At 43.0% G+C, this 14,286-nt stretch overlaps 2 protein-coding genes across 2 annotated transcripts; one reads left to right on the forward strand and one right to left on the reverse strand.

Annotated features, from left to right (window-relative positions):
• Positions 1–4,815: 4,815 nt before the first annotated feature.
• On the forward strand, positions 4,816–11,575 carry ABRAXAS1 (abraxas 1, BRCA1 A complex subunit). The gene is made up of 9 exons (XM_088531561.1): positions 4,816–4,926; positions 5,811–5,901; positions 7,183–7,219; positions 7,859–7,925; positions 8,698–8,891; positions 9,517–9,636; positions 10,119–10,203; positions 10,737–10,848; positions 11,013–11,575. The coding sequence occupies exons 1-9, from the start codon at positions 4,840–4,842 to the stop codon at positions 11,438–11,440; spliced, it is 1,221 nt and encodes a 406-aa protein (XP_088387687.1). The 5' UTR covers positions 4,816–4,839; the 3' UTR covers positions 11,441–11,575.
• A 577-nt stretch (positions 11,576–12,152) lies between these two features.
• Positions 12,153–13,730, reverse strand: MRPS18C (mitochondrial ribosomal protein S18C). Its single transcript, XM_088531679.1, has 6 exons — positions 13,700–13,730; positions 13,556–13,614; positions 13,149–13,232; positions 12,721–12,778; positions 12,366–12,425; positions 12,153–12,277 (listed from the first exon to the last, which is right to left on the reverse strand). Exons 1-6 carry the CDS (start codon positions 13,728–13,730, stop codon positions 12,201–12,203), a joined length of 369 nt encoding a protein of 122 aa, XP_088387805.1. The 3' UTR covers positions 12,153–12,200.
• Positions 13,731–14,286: the final 556 nt, after the last annotated feature.

The following is a 14,286-nucleotide window of genomic DNA, read 5'->3' on the forward strand; positions in this document are numbered from 1 at the left end:
TGCTCGAAGTTTGCCTACATTAGCATTTCTGTTTGGATCAGGGCAGTGCTTTTGAATTAATAAGCTTCACTGTCATCCCCAAGTACCACTGTTTGGTTTCTGTTGTGACCCTGGCACACACAAATGCGATTTTTTAGGAATGAAAGGAAATGCAAAGTTCTCTAGAGAAGGTACCTAATACATGTACCTAATACATTCCAGGCACTAATGGGACACACGGATCAGAGCGGGCTGCACCACTGCCAAGTCCTTCAGTGTGCAGCAAGCTCACATGATACCATGACATGCTCCTTGTGCCATTTAATGAGTCAAACTGGTTTTGAACCTTCAGATTTGCTGCTGGATTCCTGCCCTCAGGTCTTTGCAACTCCACTGCAACTTCCTCCTCAGTCTAACTTTTCTTCTGCCTCGTTCTCTTCTTTACCTGTTCCACCTTCTTCCCCTTCACTGACCCTCTTCTGCTTTGTCTATGAACCCTTCCTGTCCAGGAACATCCCAAGAGCAGCCTCAAGCCCCACAAGCGTCCCAAAAGACTGGTGCTGCCAGGTACCCCATTGCCTACTATTTCCCACCTGTCTCACTAAAAGCTAGAGCCACATTGGCCTTCTCTAGGAATAAAGTTGCACTGTTTATAGACAGCTTTGCTTACCCATTTCTGTTTAGTTGCCACTCCCCAGGATCTCGCTTTTGGCCTCTTCTTCTTTGGCACTTTGCCATCCTAACCCATGTTCCCTGGTTCCCTACCTGCTGTGTAGGTAGCAAGGTAGAGGAAGGGGTGTTGGTGGTCCGGCACAATGCAGTGCATCTCTCAATAGCTGCCTTCAGCATCAACCCAAGAAATAGGCTGGCAAATAGTCTAGATGCTAAAAACCTTGTGGGCAGGAGGGTGGAAGTAGTTTCTGGGACCTGATCTGAGGCAGGAAACATGGGCCGAATGAGATACTAATAGTCCACCTAAAAGCAACAAGAAGGTGTGGTAACCCTCTTGAAAGAAATTCTCAACAAAAAGACTAGAAACAGGAAAGAAGGAGCATTTCTCAAAAGAAACAGAAGGACAGACTCCCCTTCCCTCTAGGGAGGAGGAGAAGGTTTCCTCTGCTGAGTGAGGGAGAATTATTTTCTGTCCTGCAAGACCTTATTACCTGCACTGATTCTCTAGGCCCTTACCGAGTTATACTCCCCAAGCTACAACAGGAGCACAAATAGGGACTACTTTCCAAAAGAAATAAACAGCGCAAAAAGCAGAAAGCCAGCCAACTCCTCCTTGGCTCAGCCCTCCACCTGGCTGAACAATGAGACGACGTCTGCTTTGCACCCGCTGAAATAATGAATCATTTGGGTTTTCTTAAACTGCAGATGCAATCCTTTATGTTACATGGTTTGGTGGGGGAGAGGTACAAACAAACAAACAACAAAAGTAACAAAGCATCAAGTGGAGCCTCTAAGTCCGTATTTACAGTATAGACTAAAAACTGTAATACAGTGAAAAAATACTCACCAGAAGTACTACAGTACTACAAAAATGAGCTTGAGTACTGAAATGAGCTCTCTCAGGTCCAAGAAGTTCAGCTTCAGCTAACTAAGTGGCCAAAAGAGGCTGGAAAGGTATTTGAAACATCTTTCTGATAGCAGGATTCTTCTGATTCTTTATTTCTGAATGTTCAAAAACACCCACCAAAAAAAAAAGAAATCCAACTCAGAAGAACAGCATGCTGCTGACAAAGGAAGAATCAACAGTAGAACTCCCTTGAATCTGAATGAATCTCAAATTGAGGACACTTGAAACACTGCAGCAATCCTGACATCTTAGGACACTATTTCATTACAAAAGATCTTCAGGTTCACTGCAGAACAGAAGTAGGATGCAGGCAGTTCAGCAGCATCTAACTGATACTCTGAAGGACACCTATAACAGAAAGCAATTTTTGCTTATTAGCTGCTCTTAATCCAGACAATGACTTTTGGCTGCCTGAGAAAGTCATGAGCCAGTGACATTTTATTTTATAAGTAGGTAGGCACAAGCTGCCTACTCTTGGCTCCCAGTCCTTATTCTGCTCATTTGTTTATACTGGGCAATGTTTTATGATAATTCCAGTTTCCTCAGACAATGACCTATTATTCTTCCTTTTTAAGGATAAGAAACACAGCCCCAGCCTGCCCATCTGTAGCACCTCACGTGAAAAGGCAAAATCAGGTATAAACAACCTCCTCCCACGCAGGAGCTGCCATCGGGCAGGCATCTTTCAAGCAAACACATCTATATTGTGGACAGACAAAAACCACTGCCAGGACATAATTGTGTCCCAAAGGCAAGGCTGGGGTTTTGCCTTCCCTCTGAAAGGCACGTGCTCCGTGTGGCTTCCCAAGAGAAGGATCACACATTCACATTCAGCAATTTTTAGGAAACCCTCTTTCCAAGTGCTTCCCCTTCCTGTTCAATACGCACTATTCGTGTATCTCAAAGAGCTGCCTGTAGTCATTTGGCCCCTTTGTTTTTGCTAAAAAATTTCTTTCTTACATTTTGCAAACCCCTCACCTGACTGTTATCTGAGGGTGAAAACATCTCCATCTCACCTGTTAAATCCCCTAAACTGTTTAATAATCTTAAAGATCACCTATAATGTGGTAAGCAGTTTCATTCTAGATACTTACCAAAACTTGAAATATTCATTTACAGGAAACACTATCTTCATGCACCAAAGCCCAAATATCCACTCCTCAGCGACTGTACTCCAGCTGATACATATCCGCTTCCTTTAGGTCTGACTGGATCCCACGTAGGCCAGAAAACAGACCTATATTCATATCTGAGTGCAGAAAAACTATGCTGGTTTATGATTTATCCCTGACTATAAACAGCTGAATTATGACATTAGAAAAGTATGTTTTAGCATTGCATCACTCATTAGGGTGATTGTAACACATTCAGCTCCGACTACACAAACATTGCTTCCACACAAGATAAATTCGGCAATCGCAAAAGCTTATTTATCATGTCCTGTGGATTACAGCAGGATCGTATCTTAGCATCATAAAAGCTGGGAGTGCACTGCATGTTCTGACTGTATTTGCTTACCTCATCAATATAAGGTTATCTGTCAGATGTGTAGGCAGCACAAAATTGTCAATATGTATCTCATATACTGTCAATATATATTTCGTATATGACCTGCATAGCATCAAAGCAGAAGGCATTAGAATTTGTCAATGCCCGACATTTATTGTATTGACTTAACATACTTGATTGCTGCCAGGGCTTCAAAGTCACTGCAAGAATGGTACGCCAAACTACTCAGGTCACTTCTGAAAGATGCCAGCATTCCTGTTCATTTCTCCTCTTTTATCCATAAATAGCTACCTAAGTAATCAAAAATAGGCTTTTATCCTTGTGTCTCCATCACAGCAATACTTATTATTCATTCCTTTAATGAGGTGAGGCCTCTGGTGCAAGAAATGCCTAACAGCTGTTTCCCCTTCACCTTCTCATTCTGTATTATCTGCAGACTTGCCACCTCCCTCTTCAGAGCCCTACCTCATTTATGACTGCTTTGAGAAACACAAATCTTAGCTCCTACCTCTCTGCACTGTAAGAACTGACAGGAATAGCAGCAATTTCTCCTGTTCAAATATTTGGTACTTGTTAAGTGCTACTTAACAAAACTCATTCAACTCTGAACATGCTTGAAGTAGCCATTTTTTCTCCTGAATCTGTTGATGGATTTTAAGGGAGCGAGAAATTACACTAGAAATATTAATTATATGCTAGTTAAAAATACAACCATGACAGACTAATTTATGGAAACACCTCTTTAAATAATACAGGAGTGTACCTCCTATTTCAAGAAACAAAGCATACGCCTAAAGCTAAGAATATACTTAAAGTGTATATATTCTAAAGAATATACATAAAATATATACTTACATCCTTGATGAAGGATGAATTCAAACACTTGCGTTCCTAAATTTGAGGAGGCAAAGAGAGCAACATGGCTGCCTTTAGCCTCCATCTCTGATCATGCCAAAAGAAACTTCACAAAACTCAGTTCACAGCCTGAGACAGAAGGCTGCTATTTACTGCTGCCAGACTGTTGTTTAAAATTACTGTTTTGTTGTTTCCTTATCATGATTTATGAGGTTCTTAACCTCATTAATCTTCGTGGTGGAGCTCGGCTGGCCCTGCCGCCTACCTGTACCGGTATCTGTGGCCGGCTGTTGAGGAAACCATCGGGCAGGGAAGGGGGTACCATACCTTGCTTTCCCGAGCCCCTCGCTCCAGCAGCCACCTGCACAACACTGGGCTGCCAAACAGCCTTTCCAAAGCCGAGTCTTGCTTCACCTTAACAACAAAATCAAAGCAGAAATTCAGGCTGCAGAATTTATGAGGGAAAACCAGAAAAAAAAAAAAGAAGAAAGTAGCAAAGTGGACGATAAAGAGCTGTGTAGCTTTGTAGCGAACAGGGGTTATGTAGATTCCTCCTCCTCTCTTTACATAAAATGATCAGCAGTTAACATTCCTTTTTAATTACTATTTTCATTATTTGTTTTTGTTCCCTATAGGAGCTTATTTCACCTACACTGAGCTCCTGCGGTGCCCTCGGCGGGCCATGAAGCGGGCGCAGACGGAGGGCAGGGAGACGGGTCACCCGCGAGAAAGCTCAAGGAGGCGCCCGCTCTAACTCGCACGGCGAGGCCGCTGCCCCGCCGGCTCCGCTCCACGGCGGCGCCGCCGGGCACGGCACGAGACCGGTCGGGCCGGTAGCGGGCGGCCCTGCCCTGCCGCCGGCGGCCGCTTGGGGCTCCCTGCCGCCTTGGGGCGGCCTGGCCCGCCATTGCCGGGGCATGGAGGGCGAGAGCACGTCGGCCCTGCTCTCGGGCTTCGTCTTCGGCGCCCTGGCCTTCCAGCACCTCAGCACGGACTCGGACACGGTGCGTGACCGCCGCGGCGGGGGGCGCAGGGAGGCAGGGGCGGCGGCGCGGGGCGGGGCCGGGCGGGCGCGCGGCCGTTAGCGTGGGCCGTTGGCCGGGAACCGTTGGCCCCGCGCGGCCGCCATGGCGGGCCCGGCAGCGCCAGGCCGCGGGAGAAGCGGGAGGCTCGCCCGGCTGAGGGAAGGGAAGGACGGGCCCCCGCGGCGGCCGGGCCTCCCGGCCCCGCCGCGCCTCCCCCCAGCGGCTCCCGGCTTTCCGTGACAAAAACCGGGCTCTTCCCGGGGGAACGAGAGGCTGTCGCCTTTCTCGGAGAGTGCAGGCGTTTGGGGCTGCCGTCCTGCCATACCCCTTTGGGCCCTGCAGCCCTGAAAGGCACCCGCGTAGCTTGAAAGGGAGCAGTAGCCGCAGCAAAGTTCCTCGTGCTATCTCACCCGTGGGCACTTGTCTGTAGATAACCTTCATCTTCAGGAGCAAGAATCAGGCACAACTTTGCCTCATCCACATGCTCTGCATTTTATTTCTGATACTATCTTAGAGCATGTTTCAGTTTAGGTTGCATACAGTGACAAGTGTGATCAGAAAATTATTGCTTTTAGAGGTACTAAAAGTCAGGGGCAAAATGCCTGGTGCCAAACTAGCAGTATTGCTTCCCCAAAAGTCCCAAACTGTTTAGTTCTGAATAATAAAACAGAAGCATGGGAAAACAACTGTGGGTGAATCTAAATTAATTTCTCTTAAATACCTGCATTAAAACAAAATTATAACCTTCTCCGTTTAAAAAGGTAACTGAGAGCCCCCATCTCCAGGCCATAGTTTACCCTGTTAGTATTAACCATAGAGAAACTGTTGTAAAAAAAAAAAAATCTTACCTTCTGCTTTTACAGGAAGGTTTCCTCCTTGGAGATGTGAAAGGCGAAGCCAAGAACAGCATTACCGACTCACAAATGGATGATGTTGAAGTTGTTTATACAATTGGTTAGTCCGCTTTTCTAATACTGTGCTTAGTTTCAGAAAATTATATATATACACACATATGCTTATGGTTTTTAACAAGGGCAGCAAAAATCTTCCTGAAAGTATGATACTAGATCTGGAGGTCTACATTGGTATACAAAAACTGCAAAAATTATTTTCTAACACCTGGGAAAATATAACATTTAATGTAGACGTATCTAATAATTTAATGGAAGTACCATCTCTTAGTCTCTTGAATGGCTCTTCCAAACAATTACATTAAACATATTTTTTGTCTTAGATACTCTTTTTCTTAGGCATGTTACTCGAACTGTCCTGGACAAGCCTAACATTTCAGTGATTAGAATTTTAACATATACTTGTTACATAAGGTTAAGAATGCCAATGCCAAAAACTACCACTTATGTATGTCATTGTTGAGCAGATGCCAGAAGTATTTTCCTTTATACTTTCTATAGGATAGGAGTAGAGATATATTTTACACTCTCCCTAAAATAGAAAGATGTGCACACACAGAGATTGATTCCTTTACAATACATTTATCCAAAAAAAAAAAAAAACCCACAAAATAGATGCTTTTTCACCTTTCTGAAAAGAATGAAGAATTTGCCCCCATTTCCAGTTTGAGACGATTAAGGAAGATCCCTTTTTTACACTGAGTCTCACTGCAGATCTGAATCAGAAATTTGGGGACTTTCTTACGAAGTTTATCTAAAGTTTTACAGAGTCTCACCATCATTTGCTCATCCACAGAATTAGTTCTTTCATAGTTGTTTTTAATTCATTTCTGAAAATGAAAGTAGTGCAGACTCGCGGCAAAGGAAAGGAGTCTGAATGCTGTCAGATCAGCTTTCCTCCCCCATCTCTTATTCTTGATCATTTACTCTTGAGGACTTCTCCAGCCTCACCTATCCTCCTAACCACCACGCTGTGCTGAAGACTGAAGGAGTTCTTAGTTTTCATATTGCTACTCTAGTATGAGACATAAGGGAAAAACACTGCCAAATTCAAATTTTCCACTTAAAACAGAAAAAAATATCCATAAAGAAACAATCACTTTTTACATTGGTAGTTTCACTTTACTTTTTAAAGACAAGTATTACAGACTTGTAAAAAGAATATTTCTTAACCCTGTTTATGGAATTGTCAATACATTCCATTTTAAGAAATGACACTGTACAACTCTTCCCTGGCCCTTACAGATTTAAATTATAATGGTAGTCTACAGGAAAATGTGTCTTGAACAGATGGACCCACTGCAATACTGGTTTCTCTTTTCAGATATACAGAAGCACATTCCATGCTACCAGCTGTTCAGGTGAGGATCTTATGGAAACAACAAAGATGTGTTAACCTTAATTTTAGCTCTTAAGAATTAAACTCCTAATGAGAAAATAACGCAGCTGGAACAATGGATGTACCTCAGCCTCTTGAAATTACAAGTGCAAAACAGCTGGTCACACTCCTGTTTTGAAGTTGCATGCCTTTTATAGGTGCTTGTCTTTGCATATAGAAATGGATATGGTATGCCACACTTCTGTTGAGCTGTGAAACCATATAAACTTCAGAACTCCATGTCCACCTTCTGGAGAAAAGAAAGGCAGCAGCCTACAGCCTGACTGCCCACTCTCACAAAATAAAAAAACAAAACACACAAAAAAGAGAGAGTCATCCTAGAGCTTCAGGGTTGGCCAGTATAAGATTTTACCATTGCGTTCCAGTAACATGGATGGTGGAATAGCATGTGGTCTGTTCAAGTCCACCAACATAGTTATTTCACCAAGCAGTCAATAATGACATTAACTGCAGTATCACACCACCAAGGTGGTATCAGCACATTTTAAATAACTTTTATTTTTCCTCTGGTAAGCTTAAAAGAGGATAATTGCTAGACCATTGGGGATAATTATTTGCTAGAATAGCTTTCCTCCCTATCATTGTTCTAATTTTCTTGTAGCTTTTATAATTCTGCAGGAGAACTGAATGAACCCGCCCTGAAGAAAATATTATCAGGCTGCAAAAAGGTATTTCATTGACAAACCTAACCCACACCAAGAGACTGGCTCTTTTTATTATTATTATTATTATTATTATTATTTAAAAGGGGGATGGGGGGGTGTCAATCTCTTCTCATCTATGACGTATAAAATTTATTGTATATAATCCTTCACATTGCTGGTCCTGCTTACCTCCCTCTCTGAGGATCAGTATCCATTTAGCATAACTGTAGACAAGAATATGCCAATACAACAACTTTATTTTTCCTATTCATTTTTCAAGTGAGCCATTTAAAGGCCTCAAAGAAGCTTGAGTGTCTTTTAAGCAAGCATCATTTGAGGTACACTTCCAGGTGAGGGGTTATGCTTTAGCTTCGTCAAATGGCTGTGCAACACCTAAAACATGCCATGCTCTTTGCAGGAAAGTTTCTCAAAGGAAGGAAAGCAGAAGCTAGAAAAGGAAAAATGGATAGATAAGTAGTGGAACCCAGGTTGCAGAGTTTAATGTTGAGCACAAACTTAACAGAGAGGCCAATTCAGTGCATTTTTTTGGTAGAGATAAGTTGTCTTAGTAGAATTGCCAGGTTACTGGATTTTTCATACAATCACAGAATGGTTGAGGTTGCAGGAGACCTCTGGAGATCATCTAGCCCAACCCTCTGCTCCAGCAGGATCACCTGGAGCACATTGCACAGTGTTGCTTTCAGGCAGGTGTTGAGCACCTCCACATCCTCTTTGTGCAACCTGTACCAGTGCTGTTAACACCTTCTGTCACTAATCAATTTCCTGTTGTCTGCAGAGCATAATAGGATGGTACAAATTCAGACGCAACACAGACCAGACAATGACATTCCGAGAACGGCTTCTTCACAAGAATTTGCAGTCACACTTCTCAAATCCAAGCCTTGTCTTCCTTTTATTAACTTCCAGCATGATGACAGAAAGTTGTTCTACTTACAGACTGGAACATGCTTTACACCGACCGCAAGAGGGGTAACTTGCTTGATCTGTAGTTTAAATGCAACAGTTATACAGCAGATGCATTTTTTTTTTTCATTTTTTCTTTCTAGTTAAGATGGAATTAGTGCTGGTTTGATTCTTGAAGCTATTACACAGTAAAAAAGGGTTTTCCCTATACACCTAGGGCTCTTATAAGCAGGGTTGAAGCCTTTCCTTTAGGGCCTTTATAACCACCTCCAGCACCAGCATAGAAACTTGCAGAAGCTGTCATTTATACTCAAGTGATCAAGAACAGTTACCTTGCAAGTCTTATTCAAATAGTCAATTTGTGTGGTACTCACATTTATACTCTTCTAAAAAAGTGTGAAAGTGTGTTCAGTTGGCTTTTTGGAGGTAATGAGAGAGGGTGATAAGAGCAAGTAGAAAGGAAGGAGGTAGAGTACCCAGAAGCAAGAGAAAGCTCCACAGAGGCATGTCTAAAATTCATAGCCTCTTTAGAGATTTGCTTAGCTTGACCATACATCCATTATCCAAGCTACATACTCTAAGTTCAGCAGGAATTACACTGAGAACCCATGATGCCTAGAGACAGGGAAATTTTTTCACTCCTGTGATTTGAATCTTAATATGTTATGTTTTCATACTTTTGCTTTTTAAGTCTTTTTCAGAAAGTTCCTCTGGTGGTCACTAACCTGGGTATGGCAGAACAGCAGGGGTACAGAACAGTGTCTGGTTCCTGCATATCTGCTGGCTTTGTGAGAGCAGTAAGACAGCACAGGTACAACATATACCCTCTGTACTGATATGTTGAAGCTTTCCTAGAAGTTAGAGGAAGACTCCTTTATTACAACTTTCAGTCTCAAGGATAAAAGTGTAAACTGATATTCTACCCAAATGACTTGGATAAAGACCAGTAAGTAACGACCATAACCATATGGCTCAACAAATGCTATACTTCTGTAGAAACAGCTAAACTACTATAAATGTAAATCTTCCCCTCACATAGAGTCTTGTTTCTTTGATATCCTACTTAAGTCTCCAAACAAAGTTCGACTAAAAAACTGCTACACACTCTGCTCACTGGAATTGGACTTGAACTAGTCAAAAACTTCCCTTCTATGGGGTCAGTTTTCCACATTACTGCTGCAAGATGAACTTTACATGTAGCTTAGTAAAGCTGTCTAATTTTAGAGAATAAACTTAATGCTGAGTACTGGGATCATTCCTTTTCAATTCTACCATTGATTCTTTTTTCTAAAGGTCAGATTTCTTTTATGAAGATGGATCTTTACAAGAGGTTCGTAAGATTAATGAAATGTATGCCACCTTGCAGGAAGAATTGAAGGTAAGTCAGACTTACCTGCTTGTACAGCCATTTTTCCACCAGTGTCCCAAACTTAGAGTAAGCAAAGGCCAAAACATCCTGCACTAAGTGAGAAAGAAGCATAAAAGGACATTTTGCCCTCTTAAGATGTTGTTCAAAGACAAATGAGTTAAGGGGACAGCCACAAGCAGTAAACAAGAGCTCTGCAAGAGGAAGCTGTAACACTGCAAGAAATATCTTTCCATTTAGGCAGAGATTAAGCTTATTAACAGAACTGCAAAGAATATTTGAGAGTGTTATCTAGGGCCTACTCTCTGTAGTTCATTCTAGCTGTTTCGGAGAAGTAGTAAGTGTCCTGCACCTTACTCAAAGCAAGGCTAAAGTTTCACATCTTGGAAAAAAAAAAAAAAAGAAAAGAAAAAACAGTCCAAACTCATTATTGCTGCTTTTTAATACCCTTCATTTTAAAAGCTGGGAATAAAGTTTGCTATGCAATCAAATTGATCAACTGATTTCACACAGTTTATCTGATAAAAAAAAACTTGTCCTTGCAGAACATAAGCTCTACAGTAGAGGTTAGTGAACGATCTGTAGAGAAGCTCTTAGCAGAAGTGAAGCAGTTAAAAGAAGAAATAAAGAGAAAGAAGCAACACAAACATTCTCTGGGTAAGTTGAATAAACCCGATGCTCATCTCAGTAATACTTCCATAGTCAGCTTCACTGACACAAACAAAGCTCTTTTGAAAGCCCTCCCAGAGCTTCTGCTACAGCCAAAATAGTCCTGATATGAATATGCAAGTGGGTGTGAAATTCTGACCTTTGTTTTTCAGGAGAGGACAAAAGCCACGCGGGAGAGCCCAAGGAGAATGTTTTCCTTTGTCAGGCTTTGCAAACATTTTTTCCCAATTCTGGACTCCAGACATGCACTGTTTCCTTCAAAGGCAGACAGATATTTAAGAACTGCTGTAATACTGACCATAACATTAATGTTGTAGACAAACTGACTCTCATGGTAGAGGAAAGAGATTTCACTGAAGCTGAAACAAGACAACTAACAAAACGTAAGGCCAGAGGGACCACAGCAGGACCAAAATCATTCAAGAAATCAAGATCCCTTCAGCTTCACCAAAAGTTACTTCGAGATCAAGAGGACAGTGACCAGGACAGGAAGCTTACACTGAGCAGCACTGAAACAGATGAGGAGGTGTTAGAAAAACTGAAGGATACAACTGAATACCCACAGTCTCCCACTTTCTAGGTGCTTAGCCCACATGATTGCAGCTGCACCAAATGCAACTGCTAGGATGTTTAAACTGTCTCCTATGACTTTTAGCACTGCAGGGATAAAAATGACATACTAGATTTATAAAATATATAAATATTTTGAAATGCATTCATCTTACTTTGGATACACAGTGCAGAGTCCAAATTACTTTTCCTCATTCTGCCTTTTAGAGTTAAGTCTGTTCTTTCTCTCAGGGTTTAAAAATGACACAAGTAGGGTGTAAGCAGAGATGTGTCACATACTGCCTCAAAGTGACACAGCTTAAAGCTACTGCTGGGAAAAAAAAAAAAAAGAGAGAGAGAAAAGAAAAAAACACAGTACCATGCCTTGGATAAGCCTTTTCTCAGCAGAAAGTGTTCAGAAGGATTAAGTCAGCCCAGGTAACAGAAGAGGAGCAGCTGCTGTTGACATACTACCGGACTTTACATATTTCCACCTATGCTTCCTATGCTTTGCTACCCAGGACTCCCTAAGCCTCTCCCCCTTTATAGTCCAATAATGGAAAAGCAGCTGGTTCACTTGGAGGTTTAGGGCAGTTTCCTAAAGCAAAAGTAGTCAGTGCAGCTAAGGATTTTGCTCTGAGTTTTTACCTTCCTTCCAGAGACTTCTCCACACGGACAAAAAAAATCTCTCACCCACAAAGTTTCATGCCAGCACACCACATTTTTTGGTAAAAGTCAGCCTATAAACAAGTATTCAAATAGCTTTATTATTTATTTCTTTACAATACACGTTACTCTGGATATTTGACATTACAGATCTTGGGGTCCATAAGAAATGATGGGTTCTTAAACATAACTGGCATAAATCCTGTAAGGAAAGGAAGATTGAGGGATTTAAAAAAAAAAAAAACACCCATACACTTGACCTATGAGACTCAAATTACAGTCATACTTACCAAACACATGAGCTCTTTTAATGGCTTTTGAAATTTCTTTCTGTTTCTTGTTGCACAAACCTGTGTATATAAAACACTCTTAGTATCTACCTGCACAAGAACCAAATCGTTTAAGAGATGAAAACATTACTATTTCTTCTAGCTTTTTAAAGTCTTTCTAGAAAAATCATGTCTGCTTATACAAACTGTTGAAGTTATAAGAGGATTATAGCTACAGAATATTGTTACAGGGCTACAAAGAACAGTAAAAACAATGCATATTCAGCTGCCCTTTCCAAAAAGATACTTTTATATGAAATTACTCAGCAACCTTAACACTGATCAAACAGCACTGAATGAATTAAACATCACCTACCTGTTATGTGCCTGCCATAAACACGGCCAGTATAGGGAGAAACAAACTGTGACAGAAGCTGTTAAAAAAATAGTCAGTGTTAGTTTCTTAAAAGTTTTAACTCATTTCTAGCTATTCATTATTATGAATCTGTTCTTACTGAAGTACAGTTTTTTTCCTTTAAGGAAAATTAAGTTAATAAACTAGAATTAAGAACATAGCAATTTCCACAAACATAGAAAGTTACCATATTGAACATGATGTCCCATTTGCATTATTTATTTTGTTATCCTTAACCACACAAAGTCATTATGGAAGTTTTAGACCCACTTTACATCAAGCTTTGAAATCCTCAGATATTTTCCTTGAACTTTTAACCCTCCACCTCAACCCAGCAAATCTAGAACTCGCCCTGCATCTTTAAGCACAGATACTTTAAAGAAACTCACCTGCACATTCTTGTAGTCAACATTTATTCCACATAAGACACATCTTTTTGGAGGCTCTTTATAGGGGTTCTCCATTTCTACTGGCTGCAATTACAGAAATATTAACATTTCAGTCTTAGCAACAGTAGTAGGTTCTACTCTTTTTCCTTAGCATTCAGGAAATAAATAAAGTGCACGTTTATTGAAACAAAAAGGGTAAGAATCTTCAAGACTCAGTATTTTGGACAGGAGGCTGTTACACATGCTCCTGAAACACCCCAATATTTGGCATTTCCAAGTGAAATCGTCTGTTAGGGGCCCCCTGCACCCCAAGGGCGATGACGTCGCACACCAGAGTTTGGGCGCACCCGACTTATCCCAACAAGCTCCAGCCTCCCCCGCGAGCAGCTCCCGAGCGCGGAACTTACGAGATCCGACGTGGCCGCCACCGACTGCGCCGAGCTGCAGCCCCGGCCCCGCAGCAGCGCTGCAACACACAAGGACACGGCACAAGGAGTCAGCACGGGGCGCCGCTGCCGGCCCCCCACCCGCCCCAGGAGGAGGGAACCGACCTGCTCGGAACGGCCGCCCCAGGGCCGCCATGACACCTCCCCGCCGCGCACAATAACCGTCACTTCCAGCAGCCTGTCGAGGGGCAACTACCGCCCAGTGTCTGCAGGCCAATGGGCTCGCAACCTTCCCTTCTTGAGTCAGGCGATTGGCTAGATGGCTGTCACGTGTCTCTTTCTCCCTCTCGCTATTGGTAGGTGGTGCGTGGGGGCGGTTAGCGCGCGGGGCGGCCGTGGCGGCGCCGCTCTCGCTTGGGGCCGCTGCCCCGCGAGGGGCCATGGCCGAGGCGGGCCCCGCCGTGCGCCGCAGGAGCCGCCCCGCGTCGGCCCGCAAGAGGAGCCGGGCCCCGGCGCGGGCCGGCCCCGCCGCCGCCTCGCCGCGGGCCCGCAGGAGGCTGGGCGCCGGCCTCGAGGAGGCCCCGGCGGAGCCGCCGGTACGGGCGGCCAGGGCGAGGGGCAGTGCCGGGACCCGCAAAATCTATCGCGGCGACTGTGTGTTCTTCAGTGTGGTAATGCTGGGTGTTTGTTTCTTACAGGCTGGTAATGACAGCGAGGAAGATATGTTTGGAGACTATGAGAGCTTCTGTGGG

The sequence above is a fragment of the Tinamus guttatus genome, unplaced genomic scaffold (genome assembly GCF_059628265.1).
Source record: "Tinamus guttatus ecotype Peru unplaced genomic scaffold, ASM5962826v1 Tinamus_guttatus_pri_ptg000423l, whole genome shotgun sequence".
Lineage (NCBI taxonomy): Eukaryota > Metazoa > Chordata > Aves > Tinamiformes > Tinamidae > Tinamus > Tinamus guttatus.